The sequence below is a fragment of the Haliotis rufescens genome, unplaced genomic scaffold, assembly GCF_023055435.1.
Source record: "Haliotis rufescens isolate VD_foot unplaced genomic scaffold, xgHalRufe1.0.p SCAF_44, whole genome shotgun sequence".
Classification (NCBI taxonomy): Eukaryota; Metazoa; Mollusca; class Gastropoda; order Lepetellida; family Haliotidae; genus Haliotis; species Haliotis rufescens.
In genome coordinates, this window is record NW_025964157.1 from 1617579 (window position 1) to 1633345 (window position 15767).

A 15767-nucleotide genomic window follows, 5' to 3' on the forward strand; every position below is an offset into this window, starting at 1 on the left:
TTTAGTGTATCTGATAGCCATTGATTGTACAAATGATGTGTATCTGATAGCCATGGATTGCACAAATGCAGTGTATCTGATAGCCGTGGATTGTACAAATGCAGTGTTTCTGATAGCCGTGGATTGTACAAATGCAGTGTTTCTGATAGCCATGGATTGTACTCATGCAGTGTATCTGATAGACATGGATTGTACAAATGCAGTGTATCTAATAGCCATGGATTGTACAAATGCTGTGTATCTGATATCCGTGGATTATACAAATGCAGTGTATCTGATAGACATGGATTGTACAAATGCAGTGTTTCTGATAGCCATGGATTGTACAAATGCAGTGTATCTGATAGCCGTGGATTGTACAAATGCAGTGTATCTTATACCCATTGATTGTACAAATGCTCTGTATCTGATAGCCATGGATTATACAAATGCTGTGTATCTGATAGCCGTGGATTGTACAAATGCAGTGTTTCTGATAGCCATTGATTGTACAAATGCTGTGTATCTGATAGCCATGGATTATACAAATGCAGTGTATCTGATAGCCATGGATTGTACAAATACAGTGTATCTGGTAGCCATGGATTGTACAAATGCAGTGTTTCTGATAGCCATGGATTGTAAAAATGCAGTGTATCTGATAGCCATTGATTGTACAAATGCAGTGTATCTGATAGCCGTGGATTGTACAAATGCTGTGTATCTGATAGCCATGGATTAAACAAATGCAGTGTATCTGATAGACATGGATTGTACAAATACAGTGTTTTTGATAGCCATGGATTGTACAAATGCAGTGTATCTGAAATCCATGGATTGTACAAATGCAGTGTATCTTATAGCTGTGGATTGTACAAATGCAGTGTATCTAACGGCCATGGATTTACAAAGGCAGTGTATCTGGTAGCCATGGATTGTACAAATGCAGTGTATCTGATAGCCATGGATTGTACTAATGCGGTGTATCTGATCGCCGTGGATTGTACAAATGCAGTGTATCTGATAACTATGGATTGTACAAATGCAGTGTATCTAATAGCCATTGATTTTACAAATGCTGTGTACCTGATAACTATGGATTGTACGAATGTAGTGTATCTGATAGCCGTGGATTGTACAAATGCAGTGTATCTAATAACCATTGATTGTACAAATGCAGTGTATCTGAAATCCATGGATTGTACAAATGCAGTGTTTCTGATAGCCGTGGATTGTACAAATGCAGTGTTTCTGATAGCCATGGATTGTACTCATGCAGTGTATCTGATAGACATGGATTGTACAAATGCAGTGTATCTAATAGCCATGGATTGTACAAATACTGTGTATCTGATATCCGTGGATTATACAAATGCAGTGTATCTGATAGACATGGATTGTACAAATGCAGTGTTTCTGATAGCCATGGATTGTACAAATGCAGTGTATCTGATAGCCGTGGATTGTACAAATGCAGTGTATCTTATACCCATTGATTGTACAAATGCTCTGTATCTGATAGCCATGGATTATACAAATGCTGGTTATTTGATAGCCGTGGATTGTACAAATGCAGTGTTTCTGATAGCCATTGATTGTACAAATACAGTGTATCTGGTAGCCATGGATTGTACAAGTGCAGTGTTTCTGATAGCCATGGATTGTACAAATGCAGTGTATCTGGTAGGCATTGATTGTACAAATGCAGTGTATCTGATAGCCGTGGATTGTACAAATGCTGTGTATCTGATAGCCATGGATTAAACAAATGCAGTGTATCTGATAGACATGGATTGTACAAATACAGTGTTTTTGATAGCCATGGATTGTACAAATGCAGTGTATCTGAAATCCATGGATTGTACAAATGCAGTGTATCTTATATCTTTGGATTGTACAAATGCAGTGTATCTAACGGTCATGGATTTACAAAGGCAGTGTATCTGGTAGCCATGGATTGTACAAATGCAGTGTATCTGATAGCCATGGATTGTACTAATGCGGTGTATCTGATCGCCGTGGATTGTACAAATGCAGTGTATCTAATAGCCATTGATTTTACAAATGCTGTGTACCTGATAACTATGGATTGTACAAATGTAGTGTATCTGATAGCCGTGGATTGTACAAATGCAGTGTATCTAATAACCATTGATTGTACAAATGCAGTGTATCTGAAATCCATGGATTGTACAAATGCAGTGTTTCTGATAGCCATGGATTGTACAAATGCAGTGTATCTAATAGCCATGGATTGTACAAATGCAGTGTATCTGATCGCCGTGGATTGTACAAATGCAGTGTATCTTATAGCCATTGATTGTACAAATGCTGTGTATCTGATAGCCATGGATTATAGAAATGCAGTGTATCTGACAGCCATTGATTGTACAAATGCTGTGTATCTGATAGCCGTGGATTGTACAAATGCAGTGTATCTAATAGCCATTGATTGTACAAATGCTGTGTATCTGATAGCCATGGATTCTACAAATGCAGTGTATCTAATAGCCATTGATTGTACAAATGCAGTGTACCTGATAACTATGGATTGTACGAATGTAGTGTATCTGATAGCCATTGATTGTACAAATGATGTGTATCTGATAGCCATGGATTGTACAAATGCACTGTATCTGAAAGCTGTGGATTGTACAAATGCAGTGTTTCTGATAGCCGTGGATTGTACAAATGCAGTTTTTCTGATAGCCATGGATTGTACTCATGCAGTGTATCTGATAGACATGGATTGTACAAATGCAGTGTGTCTAATAGCCATGGATTGTACAAATGCTGTGTATCTGATATCCGTGGATTATACAAATGCAGTGTATCTGATAGACATGGATTGTACAAATGCAGTGTTTCTGATAGCCATGGATTGTACAAATGCAGTGTATCTGATAGCCGTGGATTGTACAAATGCTGTGTATCTGATAGCCATGGATTGTACAAATGCAGTGTATCTGAAATCAATGGATTGTACAAATGCAGTGTATCTTATAGCTGTGGATTGTACAAATGCAGTGTATCTGATAGCCATGGATTGTACAAATGGAGTGTATCTGATAGCCATTGATTGTACAAATGCAGAGTTCCTGATAGCCATTGATTGTACAAATGCAGTGTTTCTGATAGCCATGGATTGTACTAATGCAGTGTATCTGATAGCCATGGATTTTACAAATGCAGTGTATCTGATAGCCATGGATTGTACAAATGCAGTGTATCTGAAATCCATGGATTGTACACATGCAGTGTATCTTAAAGCTGTGGATTGTACAAATGCAGTTTTTCTAATGGCCATGGTTTTACAAAGGCAGTGTATCTTATAGCCATGGATTGTACAAATGCAGTTTATCTGATAGCCATTGATTGTACAAATGCAGTGTTTCTGATAGCCATTGAATGTACAAATGCAGTGTTTCTGATAGCCATGGATTGTACAAATGCAGTGTATCTGATAGCCATGGATTGTACAAATGCAGTGTATCTGATAGCTATTGATTGTACAAATGCAGTGTTTCTGATAGCCATGGATTGTAATAATGCAGTGTATCTGATATCCATGGATTGTACAAATGCAGTGTATCTGATAGCCATGGATTGTACAAATGCAGTGTATCTGATAGCTATTGATTGTACAAATGCAGTGTTTCTGATAGCCATGGATTGTAATAATGCAGTGTATCTGATTGCCGTGGATTGTACAAATGCAGTGTATCTAATAGCCATTGATTGTACAAATGCAGTGTACCTGATAACTTTGGATTGTACAAATGCAGTGTATCTGATAGCCGTGGATTGTACAAATGCAGTGTATCTAATAGCCATTGATTGTACAAATGCTGTGTATCTGATAGCCATGGGTTGTACAAATGCAGTGTATCTGATCGCCATGGATTGTAGAAATGCAGTGTACATGTATCTGAAATCCATGGATTGTACAAATGCAGTGTATCTTAAAGCTGTGGATTGTACAAATGCAGTGTTTCTAATGGCCATGGTTTTACAAAGGCAGTGTATCTGGTAGCCATTGATTGTACAAATGCAGTGTATCTGATAGCCGTGGATTGTACAAATGCAGTGTATCTAATGGCCATGGATTGTACAAATGCAGTGTATCTGATAGCCATGGATTTTACAAATGCAGTGTATCTGATAGCCGTGGATTGTACAAATGCTGTGTATCTAATGGCCATGGGTTTTACAAATGCAGTGTATCTGATAGCCGTGGATTGTACAAATGCAGTTTATCTGATCGCCGTGGATTGTACAAATGCAGTGTATCTGATAGCCGTGGATTGTACAAATGCAGTGTATCTAATCCATGGGTTGTATAAATGCAGTATACCATCTACCTATAAATTGTACAAATGCAGAATACCATCTAGGCATGGATTGTACAAATGCAGTATATCAACTAGGCATGGATTGTATAAATGCAGTATACCATCTAGGCAAGAATTGTAGAAATGCAGAATACCATCTAGGCATGGATTGTACAAATGCAGTATTCCATCTAGGCATGGGTTGTACAAATGCAGTATACCATCTAGGCATGGTTTGTACAAATGCAGTATATCATCTAGGCATGGATTGTACAAATGCAGTATACCATCTACCTATAAATTGTACAAATGCAGTATACAATCTAGGCATGGATTGTACTATGTACTATATACCTGTGCTGTAAATCCCCCAGCTGTTGATTGTACACCTTGAGTATTACATCCGGTCATTGATTGTTGTTCTATGTTATCTAGCCATGGCTTGAGAGATGTAGGATACATCCGGTCATGGATTGAACGTTGTTGTATGCCATCTAGCCATGGCTTTACAGATGCAGTATACACCCGGCCATGGATTGAACGTTGTTGTATGCCATCAAGCCATGGCTTTACAGATGCAGTATACACCCGGCCATGGGTTGTACGTTGTTGTATGCCATCAAGCCATGACTTTACAGATGCTGTATACACCCGGCCATTGATTGTACGTTGTTCTATGTCATCTAGCCATGACTTTACAGATGCAGTATACACCCGGCCATGGGTTGTACGTTGTTGTATGCCATCAAGCCATGACTTTACAGATGCTGTATACACCCGGCCATGGATTGTACGTTGTTCTATGCCATCTAGCCATGACTTTACAGATGCTGTATACACCCGGCCATGGATTGTACGTTGTTCTATACCATCTAGCCATGACTTTACAGATGCAGTATACACCCGGCCATGGGTTGTACGTTGTTGTATGCCATCAAGCCATGGCTTTAAAGATGCAGTATACACCCGGCCATTGGTTGTACGTTGTTGTATGCCATCTAGCCATGGCTTTACAGATGCAGTATACACCCGGCCATGGATTGAATGTTGTTGTATGCCATCAAGCCATGGCTTTACAGATGCAGTATACACCCGGCCATGGGTTGTACGTTGTTGTATGCCATCAAGCTATGACTTTACAGATGCTGTATACACCCGGCCATTGATTGTACGTTGTTCTATGTCATCTAGCCATGACTTTACAGATGCAGTATACACCCGGCCATGGATTGTACGTTGTTGTATGCCATCAAGCCATGACTTTACAGATGCTGTATACACCCAGCCATGGATTGTACGTTGTTCTATGCCATCTAGCCATGACTTTACAGATGCTGTATACACCCGGCCATGGATTGTACGTTGTTCTATGTCATGTAGCCATGACTTTACAGATGCAGTATACACCCGGCCATGGGTTGTACGTTGTTGTATGCCATCAAGCCATGGCTTTACAGATGCAGTATACACCCGGCCATTGGTTGTACGTTGTTGTATGCCATCTAGCCATGACTTTACAGATGCAGTATACACCCGGCCATGGATTGTACGTTGTTCTATGCCATCTAGCCATGACTTTACTGATGCAGTATACACCCGGCCATGGATTGTACGTTGTTCTATGCCATCTAGCCATGACTTTACAGATGTTGGATACACCCGGCCATGGATTGTACGTTGTTCTATGTCATCTAGCCATGGCTTTACAGATGCAGTATACACCCGGCCATTGGTTGTACGTTGTTGTATGCCATCTAGCCATGACTTTACAGATGTAGGATACACCCGGCCATGGATTGTACGTTGTTTTATGCCATCTAGCCATGACTTTACAGATGCAGTATACATCTGGCCATGGATTGTACGTTGTTGTATGCCATCTAGCCATGACTTTACAGATGCAGTATACACCCGGCCATGGATTGTACGTTGTTCTATGCCATCTAGCCATGACTTTACAGATGCAGTATACACCCGGCCATGGATTGTACGTTGTTCTATGCCATCTAGCCATGACTTTACAGATGTAGGATACACCCGGCCATGGATTGTACGTTGTTCTATGACATCTAGCCATGGCTTTACAGATGCAGTATACACCCGGCCATTGGTTGTACGTTGTTGTATGCCATCTAGCCATGACTTTACAGATGTAGGATACACCCGGCCATGGATTGTACGTTGTTTTATGCCATCTAGCCATGACTTTACAGATGCAGTATACATCTGGCCATGGATTGTACGTTGTTGTATGCCATCTAGCCATGACTCTACAGATGCAGTATACACCCGGCCATGGATTGTACGTTGTTCTATGTCATCTAGCCATGACTTTACAGATTCAGTATACATCTGGCCATGGGATGTACGTTGTTCTATGTCATCTAGCCATGGCTTTACAGATGCAGTATACACCCGGCCATTGGTTGTACGTTGTTGTATGCCATCTAGCCATGACTTTACAGATGTAGGATACACCCGGCCATGGATTGTACGTTGTTTTATGCCATCTAGCCATGACTTTACAGATGCAGTATACATCTGGCCATGGATTGTACGTTGTTGTATGCCATCTAGCCATGACTTTACAGATGCAGTATACATCTGGCCATGGATTGTACGTTGTTTTTATGCCATCTAGCCATGACTTTACAGATGCAGTATACATCTGGCCATGGATTGTACGTTGTTGCATGCCATCTAGCCATGGCTTTACAGATGCAGTATACACCCGGCCATTGGTTGTACGTTGTTGTATGCCATCTAGCCATGACTTTACAGATGTAGGATACACCCGGCCATGGATTGTACGTTGTTTTATGCCATCTAGCCATGACTTTACAGATGCAGTATACATCTGGCCATGGATTGTACGTTGTTGTATGCCATCTAGCCATGACTTTACAGATGCAGTATACACCCGGCCATGGATTGTACGTTGTTCTATGCCATCTAGCCATGACTTTACAGATGCAGTATACACCCGGCCATGGATTGTACGTTGTTCTATGCTATCTAGCCATGACTTTACAGATGTAGGATACACCCGGCCATGGATTGTACGTTGTTCTATGTCATCTAGCCATGGCTTTACAGAACCAGTATACACCCGGCCATTGGTTGTACGTTGTTGTATGCCATCTAGCCATGACTTTACAGATGTAGGATACACCCGGCCATGGATTGTACGTTGTTTTATGCCATCTAGCCATGACTTTACAGATGCAGTATACATCTGGCCATGGATTGTACGTTGTTGTATGCCATCTAGCCATGACTCTACAGATGCAGTATACACCCGGCCATGGATTGTACGTTGTTCTATGTCATCTAGCCATGAATTTACAGATGCAGTATACATCCGGCCATGGATTGTACGTTGTTCTATGTCATCTAGCCATGGCTTTACAGATGCAGTATTCACCCGGCCATTGGTTGTACGTTGTTGTATGCCATCTAGCCATGACTTTACAGATGTAGGATACACCCGGCCATGGATTGTACGTTGTTTTATGCCATCTAGCCATGACTTTACAGATGCAGTATACATCTGGCCATGGATTGTACGTTGTTGTATGCCATCTAGCCATGACTTTACAGATGCAGTATACATCTGGCCATGGATTGTACGTTGTTTTATGCCATCTAGCCATGACTTTACAGATGCAGTATACATCTGGCCATGGATTGTACGTTGTTGTATGCCATCTAGCCATGACTTTACAGATGTAGGATACACCCGGCCATGGATTGTACGTTGTTCTATGTCATCTAGCCATGACTTTACAGATGCAGTATACATCTGGCCATGGATTGTACTTTGTTGTATGCCATCTAGCCATGACTTTACAGATGCAGTATACACCCGGCCATGGATTGTACGTTGTTCTATGTCAACTAGCCATGGCTTTACAGATGCAGTATATCGTCTATATTACTGTGTGCAGAGTGTGGACACAGGTAGGACATTCAGATACCTCACAGTTGTCTGTGTGGGTGTTTACTGTGTGTAGAGTGCGGAGACAGGTAGCACATTCAGATACCCCACAGTTATCTGTGTGGCTGCTAACTGGGTGTAGAGTGTGGACACAGGTAGTACATTCAGATACCTCACAGTTGTCTGTGTGGCTGTTTACTGTGTGTAGAGTGTGGACACAGGTAGGACATTCAGATACCCCACAGTTATCTGTGTGGCTGCTAACTGGGTGTAGAGTGTGGACACAGGTAGGACATTCAGATACCTCACAGTATCTGTGTGGCTGTTTACTGTGTGTAGAGTGTGGACACAGGTAGGACATTTAGATACCTCACAGTATCTGTGTTGCTGTTTACTGTGTGTAGAGTGCGGACACAGGTAGGGCATTCAGATACCTCACAGTATATGTGTGGCTGTTTACTGTGTGTAGAGTGTGGACACAGGTAGGACATTCAGATACCTCACAGTATCTGTGTTGCTGTTTACTGTGTGTAGAGTGCGGACACAGGTAGGGCATTCAGATACCTCACAGTATCTGTGCTGCTGTTTACTGTGTGTAGAGTGTGGACACAGGTAGGACATTCAGATACCCCACAGTATCTGTGTGGCTGTTTACTGTGTGCAGAGTCTGGACACAGGTTGGACGTTCAGATACCCAAAAGTTATCTGTGTGGCTGTTTACTGTGTGTAGAGTGCGGACACAGGTAGGACATTCAGATACCCCACAGTATCTGTGTGGCTGTTTACTGTGTGCAGAGTGCGGAGACAGGTAGGACATTCAGATACCTCACAGTTGTCTGTGTGGCTGTTTACTGTGTGTAGAGTGCGGACACAGGTAGGACATTCAGATACCCCACAGTATCTGTGTGGCTGTTTACTGTGTGCAGAGTGCGGAGACAGGTAGGACATTCAGATACCTCACAGTTGTCTGTGTGGCTGTTTACTGTGTGTAGAGTGTGGACACAGGTAGGACATTCAGATACCTCACAGTATCTGTGTGGCTGTTTACTGTGTGTAGAGTGCGGACACAGGTAGGACATTCAGATACCTCACAGTTGTCTGTGTGGCTGTTTACTGTGTGCAGGGTCTGGAAACAGGTTGGACATTCAGATACCTCACAGTATCTGTGTTGCTGTTTACTGTGTGTAGAGTGTGGACACAGGTAGGACATTCAGATACCTCACAGTATCTGTGTTGCTGTTTACTGTGTGTAGAGTGCGGACACAGGTAGGGCATTCAGATACCTCACAGTTGTCTGTGTGGCTGTTTACTGTGTGTAGAGTGTGGACACAGGTAGGACATTCAGATACCTCACAGTTGTCTGTGTTGCTGTTTACTGTGTGTAGAGTGTGGACACAGGTAGGACATTCAGATACCTCACAGTTGTCTGTGTGGCTGTTTACTGTGTGTAGAGTGTGGACACAGGTAGGACATTCAGATACCTCACAGTATCTGTGTTGCTGTTTACTGTGTGTAGAGTGCGGACACAGGTAGGGCATTCAGATACCTCACAGTATCTGTGTGGCTGTTTACTGTGTGTAGAGTGCGGACACAGGTAGGACATTCAGATACCTCACAGTATCTGTGCTGCTGTTTACTGTGTGTAGAGTGTGGACACAGGTAGGGCATTCAGATACCCCACAGTATCTGTGTGGCTGTTTACTGTGTGCAGAGTGCGGAGACAGGTAGGACATTCAGATACCTCACAGTTGTCTGTGTGGCTGTTTACTGTGTGCAGAGTCTGGACACAGGTTGGACATTCAGATACCCAAAAGTTATCTGTGTGGCTGTTTACTGTGTGTAGAGTGCGGACACAGGTAGGACATTCAGATACCTCACAGTATCTGTGTTGCTGTTTACTGTGTGCAGGGTCTGGAAACAGGTTGGACATTCAGATACCTCACAGTATCTGTGTGGCTGTTTACTGTGTGCAGAGTGTGGACACAGGTTGGACATTCAGATACCTCACAGTATCTGTGTTGCTGTTTACTGTGTGTAGAGTGCGGACACAGGTAGGGCATTCAGATACCTCACAGTATCTGTGTGGCTGTTTACTGTGTGTAGAGTGTGGACACAGGTAGGACATTCAGATACCTCACAGTATCTGTGTGGCTGTTTACTGTGTGTAGAGTGTGGACACAGGTAGGACATTCAGATACCTCACAGTTGTCTGTGTGGCTGTTTACTGTGTGTAGAGTGTGGACACAGGTAGGACATTCAGATACCTCACAGTATCTGTGTTGCTGTTTACTGTGTGTAGAGTGTGGACACAGGTTGGACATTCAGATACCTCACAGTTATCTGTGTGGCTGCTAACTGTGTGTAGAGTGCGGACACAGGTAGGGCATTCAGATACCCCACAGTATCTGTGTGGCTGTTTACTGTGTGTAGAGTGCGGACACAGGTAGGGCATTCAGATACCTCACAGTATCTGTGTTGCTGTTTACTGTGTGTAGAGTGCGGACACAGGTAGGGCATTCAGATACCTTTAGTTTTGTACGGGGCTGTTTACTGTGTTAGTTGGTGGGACACCTAATATCATCAGATTTCTAGTGATCTATTCATACAATATACATAACTGATTTGCGTCACCAGACACAACCATACGTTTGTCCTGACTGGCGTTTAGCACTGTCCTTATGATATTCCAATCGACCACCTGCACCTTCGTCTAAATAAAAAACTTGGAGCACCTGCTGATTCCCGATCTCTTCATTCGCCACCACTCGCCCCTTTCCGTAACCTGCAAGAAGACTCGTCCCCCTATCGATGAATGTTATGTGCGAAAATACGACAAACCAGTCAGAATGCGCGCATGATCTCAAGTTCTTCGTCAAGGAATCCCTCGGAAATATTTTTTTGATTTTTGATGTCTTGCATCTAAAAATATACCCAAGACACAGTAAAATGTGTTCAATCATGCTGTATAATTCCGCTTGTCTAGATATGCTTTAAATTGCATCTGAAATTTATATAATTTATGGGGATATATATGTGAACCATTACGCAACGAGTTGACAATTGTTTTAGGTATGCCCGCTTGCGCTAAGACGGAACCAGGTCGCAAAAATAGCCATGATGGTCGCCACCCGGCTTGTCCCAGAATAACACGAGTTGGTCACGAATGCGGCTTGTCCTGGAATAACACGAGTGGGTCACGAATGCCGCTCTCTTATCTCGCGACGTTCCACGGTGTGCTCGCTCCCATTGAGTTGGAGGCAGCTGGGACCATCTACACGTCTGTCGTCTGTCTGTGTCTGCTTGTCGTCGGCGTTCAGGTATTTGTAAATTGACTTTATTAGGAAAGGGCAGCACGGGTGGCGCAATCGCCTGTGGTTCCGGGGTTGCGTCTCTTAGGCGTGACAGGATCCACTGATCTTTGGTTCGAATCTAACTATGATCCCTTCACGTGTTCTTGGGTTTGAGTGGAGCCGGCGCTAAGCTGCGTCTGAATGTTTCTTCCACAGTAATCTGATACGCCGTGATGACAGACACTCGCTCACTCACTAACTCACTCACTCACTCATGGATTTAGCCAAAATGAGAAAATAATCAACTCGTCACTCAACCATTCAACATTCAACCATTCTTTATCAATTTTTATTTCACAGGCCTATAGAACATCACATTTTTTTCAGTAGTGAGTGTCTTGCATTACGAACAAAATTGTATCCAACAGATTGTCTAAAGTTCATAGCGTGAATACGTACATTGATAAGTTCCGCAAATGTATAACATTTTCAGTTGACAGGAGTATACTTAAGTTTAATAGAGTAGGAGAATTTCTAAACATTAATATACTTACGTCGTAGCTCCCAGTATGTAGGGCAAACAAAAACAAAATGGTATTCGTCTTCTACTTTTTCCAAGTTGGAACACTGACAAATCCCTGTTTTCACGTTTTTACCTGCTTATCTTCCAGTGTCAATAATTAACTGATGTGAGCTACAACGCAATCTTGCCAGTTGTACTCTAAATTTACTAACGTTTACAATCAATAAATATTGCTCAGTAACAAAACGTTTCTTAAACAAAGAACAGCACGTTATTTTACTCGAAAATGAAACAGACGCATGCCAATTCTGAACGTACATGTCCTTCAAGGTTTGCGAAATTATTAATAAAGTTTGGTGATATGCCATTATGGTGATTTAACCCTATGTTTCCGTAGCCAAAAGAGGTTTCAAACGTTAGTTACGCAATTAAAACCCTGTGCGTCAAAATGTAGCATCATATTATTACATTTCTTCGGGTACCTTTCAAATGACATATGTATTAATACTTAAATACTTTAATCTTTGCAAACATATGTAAGGGATATCGTCCTCTTTCACCATGCACCATTAAACTTGGGGTGCTAGGTTTAACACGAAGGAATCGCGTGCACGCGCAGAGATGTAGTTTCTCCACTGAATCGTATAATTCCATACGCCAAATCTCGGCTCCATCTCGTAAAATTGTACTTATTTGTGAAACGAGTATTTAAAAAATGTGGTGTACGAAATATCCGCAAGTATTTTAATATTTTGAAGAATTCCAATTAAAATCTGTTCTGCTTGTGCTGGAGAAGTATGTGCATACAAAGTCCATGACAGCCTGTAAAATACACACCTAGATACACATTCTAGTTCATTTCCTTGGTAATACCATCTTTCTCTCTTAGATAAAGTGCCACCTTTCTTGAAAACTATATATTTTGTTTTATTGTGGTTTACCGACAAACCCCAGTTTTGACAATAATTTTCCAATTCATTAATTTGTTTTTGTGGACCAGGTATTGTGCTTGAAAACATTACTATATCATCGGCAAATAAAGGAGAAATATCTTTACTACTTTCGGGGTGAAGCTGGATGCCATTATTACAATGTATTTGGATTTGCTGTGTTGTAGTTAGTGCTGCTGGACCTTTTCTTCATATTCTCAGCAGCTATACATAAAGCTTCAGCAACGTGTTGCACACTATCATTAACACTAGAAAGTGCTGCATCTACTGTTTTTAATAATAATTCTACTACATCATCTAATGATAATTTCCTATGAAGTCTTCGCATCTCTCTTGTTCCATACAAATTTAAACGAAGCATTTATATATGTGTTACACGTTCAACCATTCAATCACTCATCCCTGCAGAGCGCCTCTGTGACTGACCTGTCCAGTCTGAAGCAGCTTCTCGGTCAGCCTCAGACGTTCACGTGCACCCCGACATGTGGCGCCGGTCAGTGCTGTGTCCACTTCTACACCCCCGTCCACGGGCGCCGACAGGTGCTGCAGCCCATTGACTCCTCCCTGCTGCAGAACACCCACCCCGCAATAACGACCATGTGCAAGACGGTCCCGACGTCCGGGGGCAAATGTCTTGTGCGGAACCCCGGGGAGTGGTGCGACTGCCACCCAGGCCTCACCTGCCAACCAAATGGCAAGTCGGGACTTGACGCCTATTTCGGCACATGTGTCTAACTACTGATGTCTACACGTGGCTTACTACCGATGTCTACACGTGGCTAACTACTGCTGTCTACAGGTGGCTAACTACTGCTGCCTCCGCGTGTCTAAACTACCGGTTTACTGCTATTCTGAGAGTGTCAGTAATTATACATATTTTTATTTGGCATAAAAGTGGTGTCAGTTATAGCAGATAGTTATTCATATTGATTATAGTTATTTATGTTGCCATTTCCTCTTGCATTAAGCTTCATCGTCAGATCGATGAAGTCCACCCACAAGGCGCGTCGGCCTGAGCATAACAGTTCGGTCGTTTGACAAGATATTCACGAATTTGATTGTTTGTTTCACGCCGCACTCGGCGGTCTGGACCAGACTATGCAGTGATTATATGTTATATAGCTGGAATATTGCTGAGTGCGGCGTTAAACAAACACAATAACAAACGTGCAAGGATATCAACTTTGTTGTGACTATTAATCACGATAAGTTGAAGATGAAATAGTTGTGACTGTTGGAAAATTAAACTTAAAACATCAACGCCAGAGTAAAATCAATCTCGATTATCCGCCGAGACACTTTCCAGTGGACCAAAAGGCGACCCAAAATGCGATGGGTCTTGAAAATCAGTGATGACACCATGTATGCTTGTCCTCTACCGACAGCACGCGTCACTCACAGAATTTGCAGGAAAATAAAATATGTATGTTGCCTAACACCGCACAACAGTACTGACATCCGACGGCGGCGTGTGAACAATCGAGTCTGGACCAGATAATCCAGTGACACGATAGCCCGTTTACTGATTTTGTTGAAACAAAAAACGATATGTTAATTACTACTTAAGCTCAAAACACGTTTAATGTGCAAAAACTGTTCAATTGTAATAATAATGTAACAATGAAAAAAATCGGTCAAAGTTTTGTTAATATACTCAACAACAAAAGTTCCTGCGACACCAATATTTTATTGTATTCTTCAAACGGTCAAAGTTTGGTTTTCAATATTGTAGTACATGTATGGAATCAAGTCACAAAAACGCAACTGCTACAGAAAAGCATGCATTCCATGCAAAAGATGACTTTTATGCAAGCCCCATGCATTTCACTACCAAAGAATGGGTATAAAACACGTGCGTTAACGGGATTCCATATGCATTGTTTAGCATTGTGCTTGACAACAACCACTCAGAAAAACAACAAAATTACGCAATTATTAAACATTACGAAATGCGCGTCTTGTATGCTTGAAGCAGGATCGACTCAACGTGATGTTGCAAGACAATTTAACGTACACCATTTGGTGTTTATGGCAACGTTGGCAACAGACGAATGCAGTCAGAGACCATCCTCGGAGTGGCAGGCCACGCGTAACCAATAATCGACAAGACAAGTGGATTCGAACAACACACCTACGAAATCGATTCCAGCCAGCAACAGTGACTGCAAGAAGCATCCCTGGCCTTCGACGAATATCTTCACAAACCGTACGTCGTCGCCTCAGATGTGCAGGGATTGTCGCCAGAAGACCCGCCAGACGTCCCATTTTGACAGGAAACCACCGTCAAACACGTCTACAGTGGTGCAGACAGCGTCTATGCTGGACGGCCATGCAGTGGGGAACAAGTTCTATTCACTGACGAGTCTCGTTTTCACCTCAGCCAGAGCGATAAACGGATTCGAGTGTACCCACGTCGAGGTGAACGTTACGTCAATCATTGTGTCATGGAAGAAGATCGGTTTGCGGGCGGCAGCGTTATGGTATGGGGTGAGATTACAGCAAGACAGAGGACCCGTTTGATAGTGGTAGATGTGGGATGAGATGGATCGGCGCCTTCGACGTCAACCACGTGTTCCAAAGACACTCAAGGAACTTCGAAACATGCTCAAGTAGACACACACGCTATTGATTTTTAAATTGACATTTTGGCATGTTCATGTTTTTTTAAAATGAAATCACGCATTTTCTGAAGTCAGTATGGCAAATGGAACCATTTGAGTCTTTTTATCTGTTGCAAACCGAATTTTTTTCAGATTT

The 15767-nt window shown here is 42.3% G+C and overlaps 1 protein-coding gene across 1 annotated transcript; it reads left to right on the forward strand.

Annotated features, from left to right (window-relative positions):
- The first annotated feature begins 11412 nt into the window (after positions 1–11412).
- Positions 11413–13919, forward strand: LOC124136113. The gene is made up of 2 exons (XM_046501907.2): positions 11413–11564; positions 13419–13919. The coding sequence occupies exons 1-2, from the start codon at positions 11448–11450 to the stop codon at positions 13743–13745; spliced, it is 444 nt and encodes a 147-aa protein (XP_046357863.2). The 5' UTR covers positions 11413–11447; the 3' UTR covers positions 13746–13919.
- Positions 13920–15767: the final 1848 nt, after the last annotated feature.

Coding starts and splice junctions, on each gene's coding strand:
- LOC124136113 (XM_046501907.2), top strand. CDS start 11,448: ATGCCGCTCTCTTATCTCGCGACGTTCCACGGTGTGCTCGCTCCCATT. Junction 11,565..13,418: donor TGCTTGTCGTCGGCGTTCAG/GTATTTGTAAAT, acceptor TCATCCCTGCAG/AGCGCCTCTGTGACTGACCT.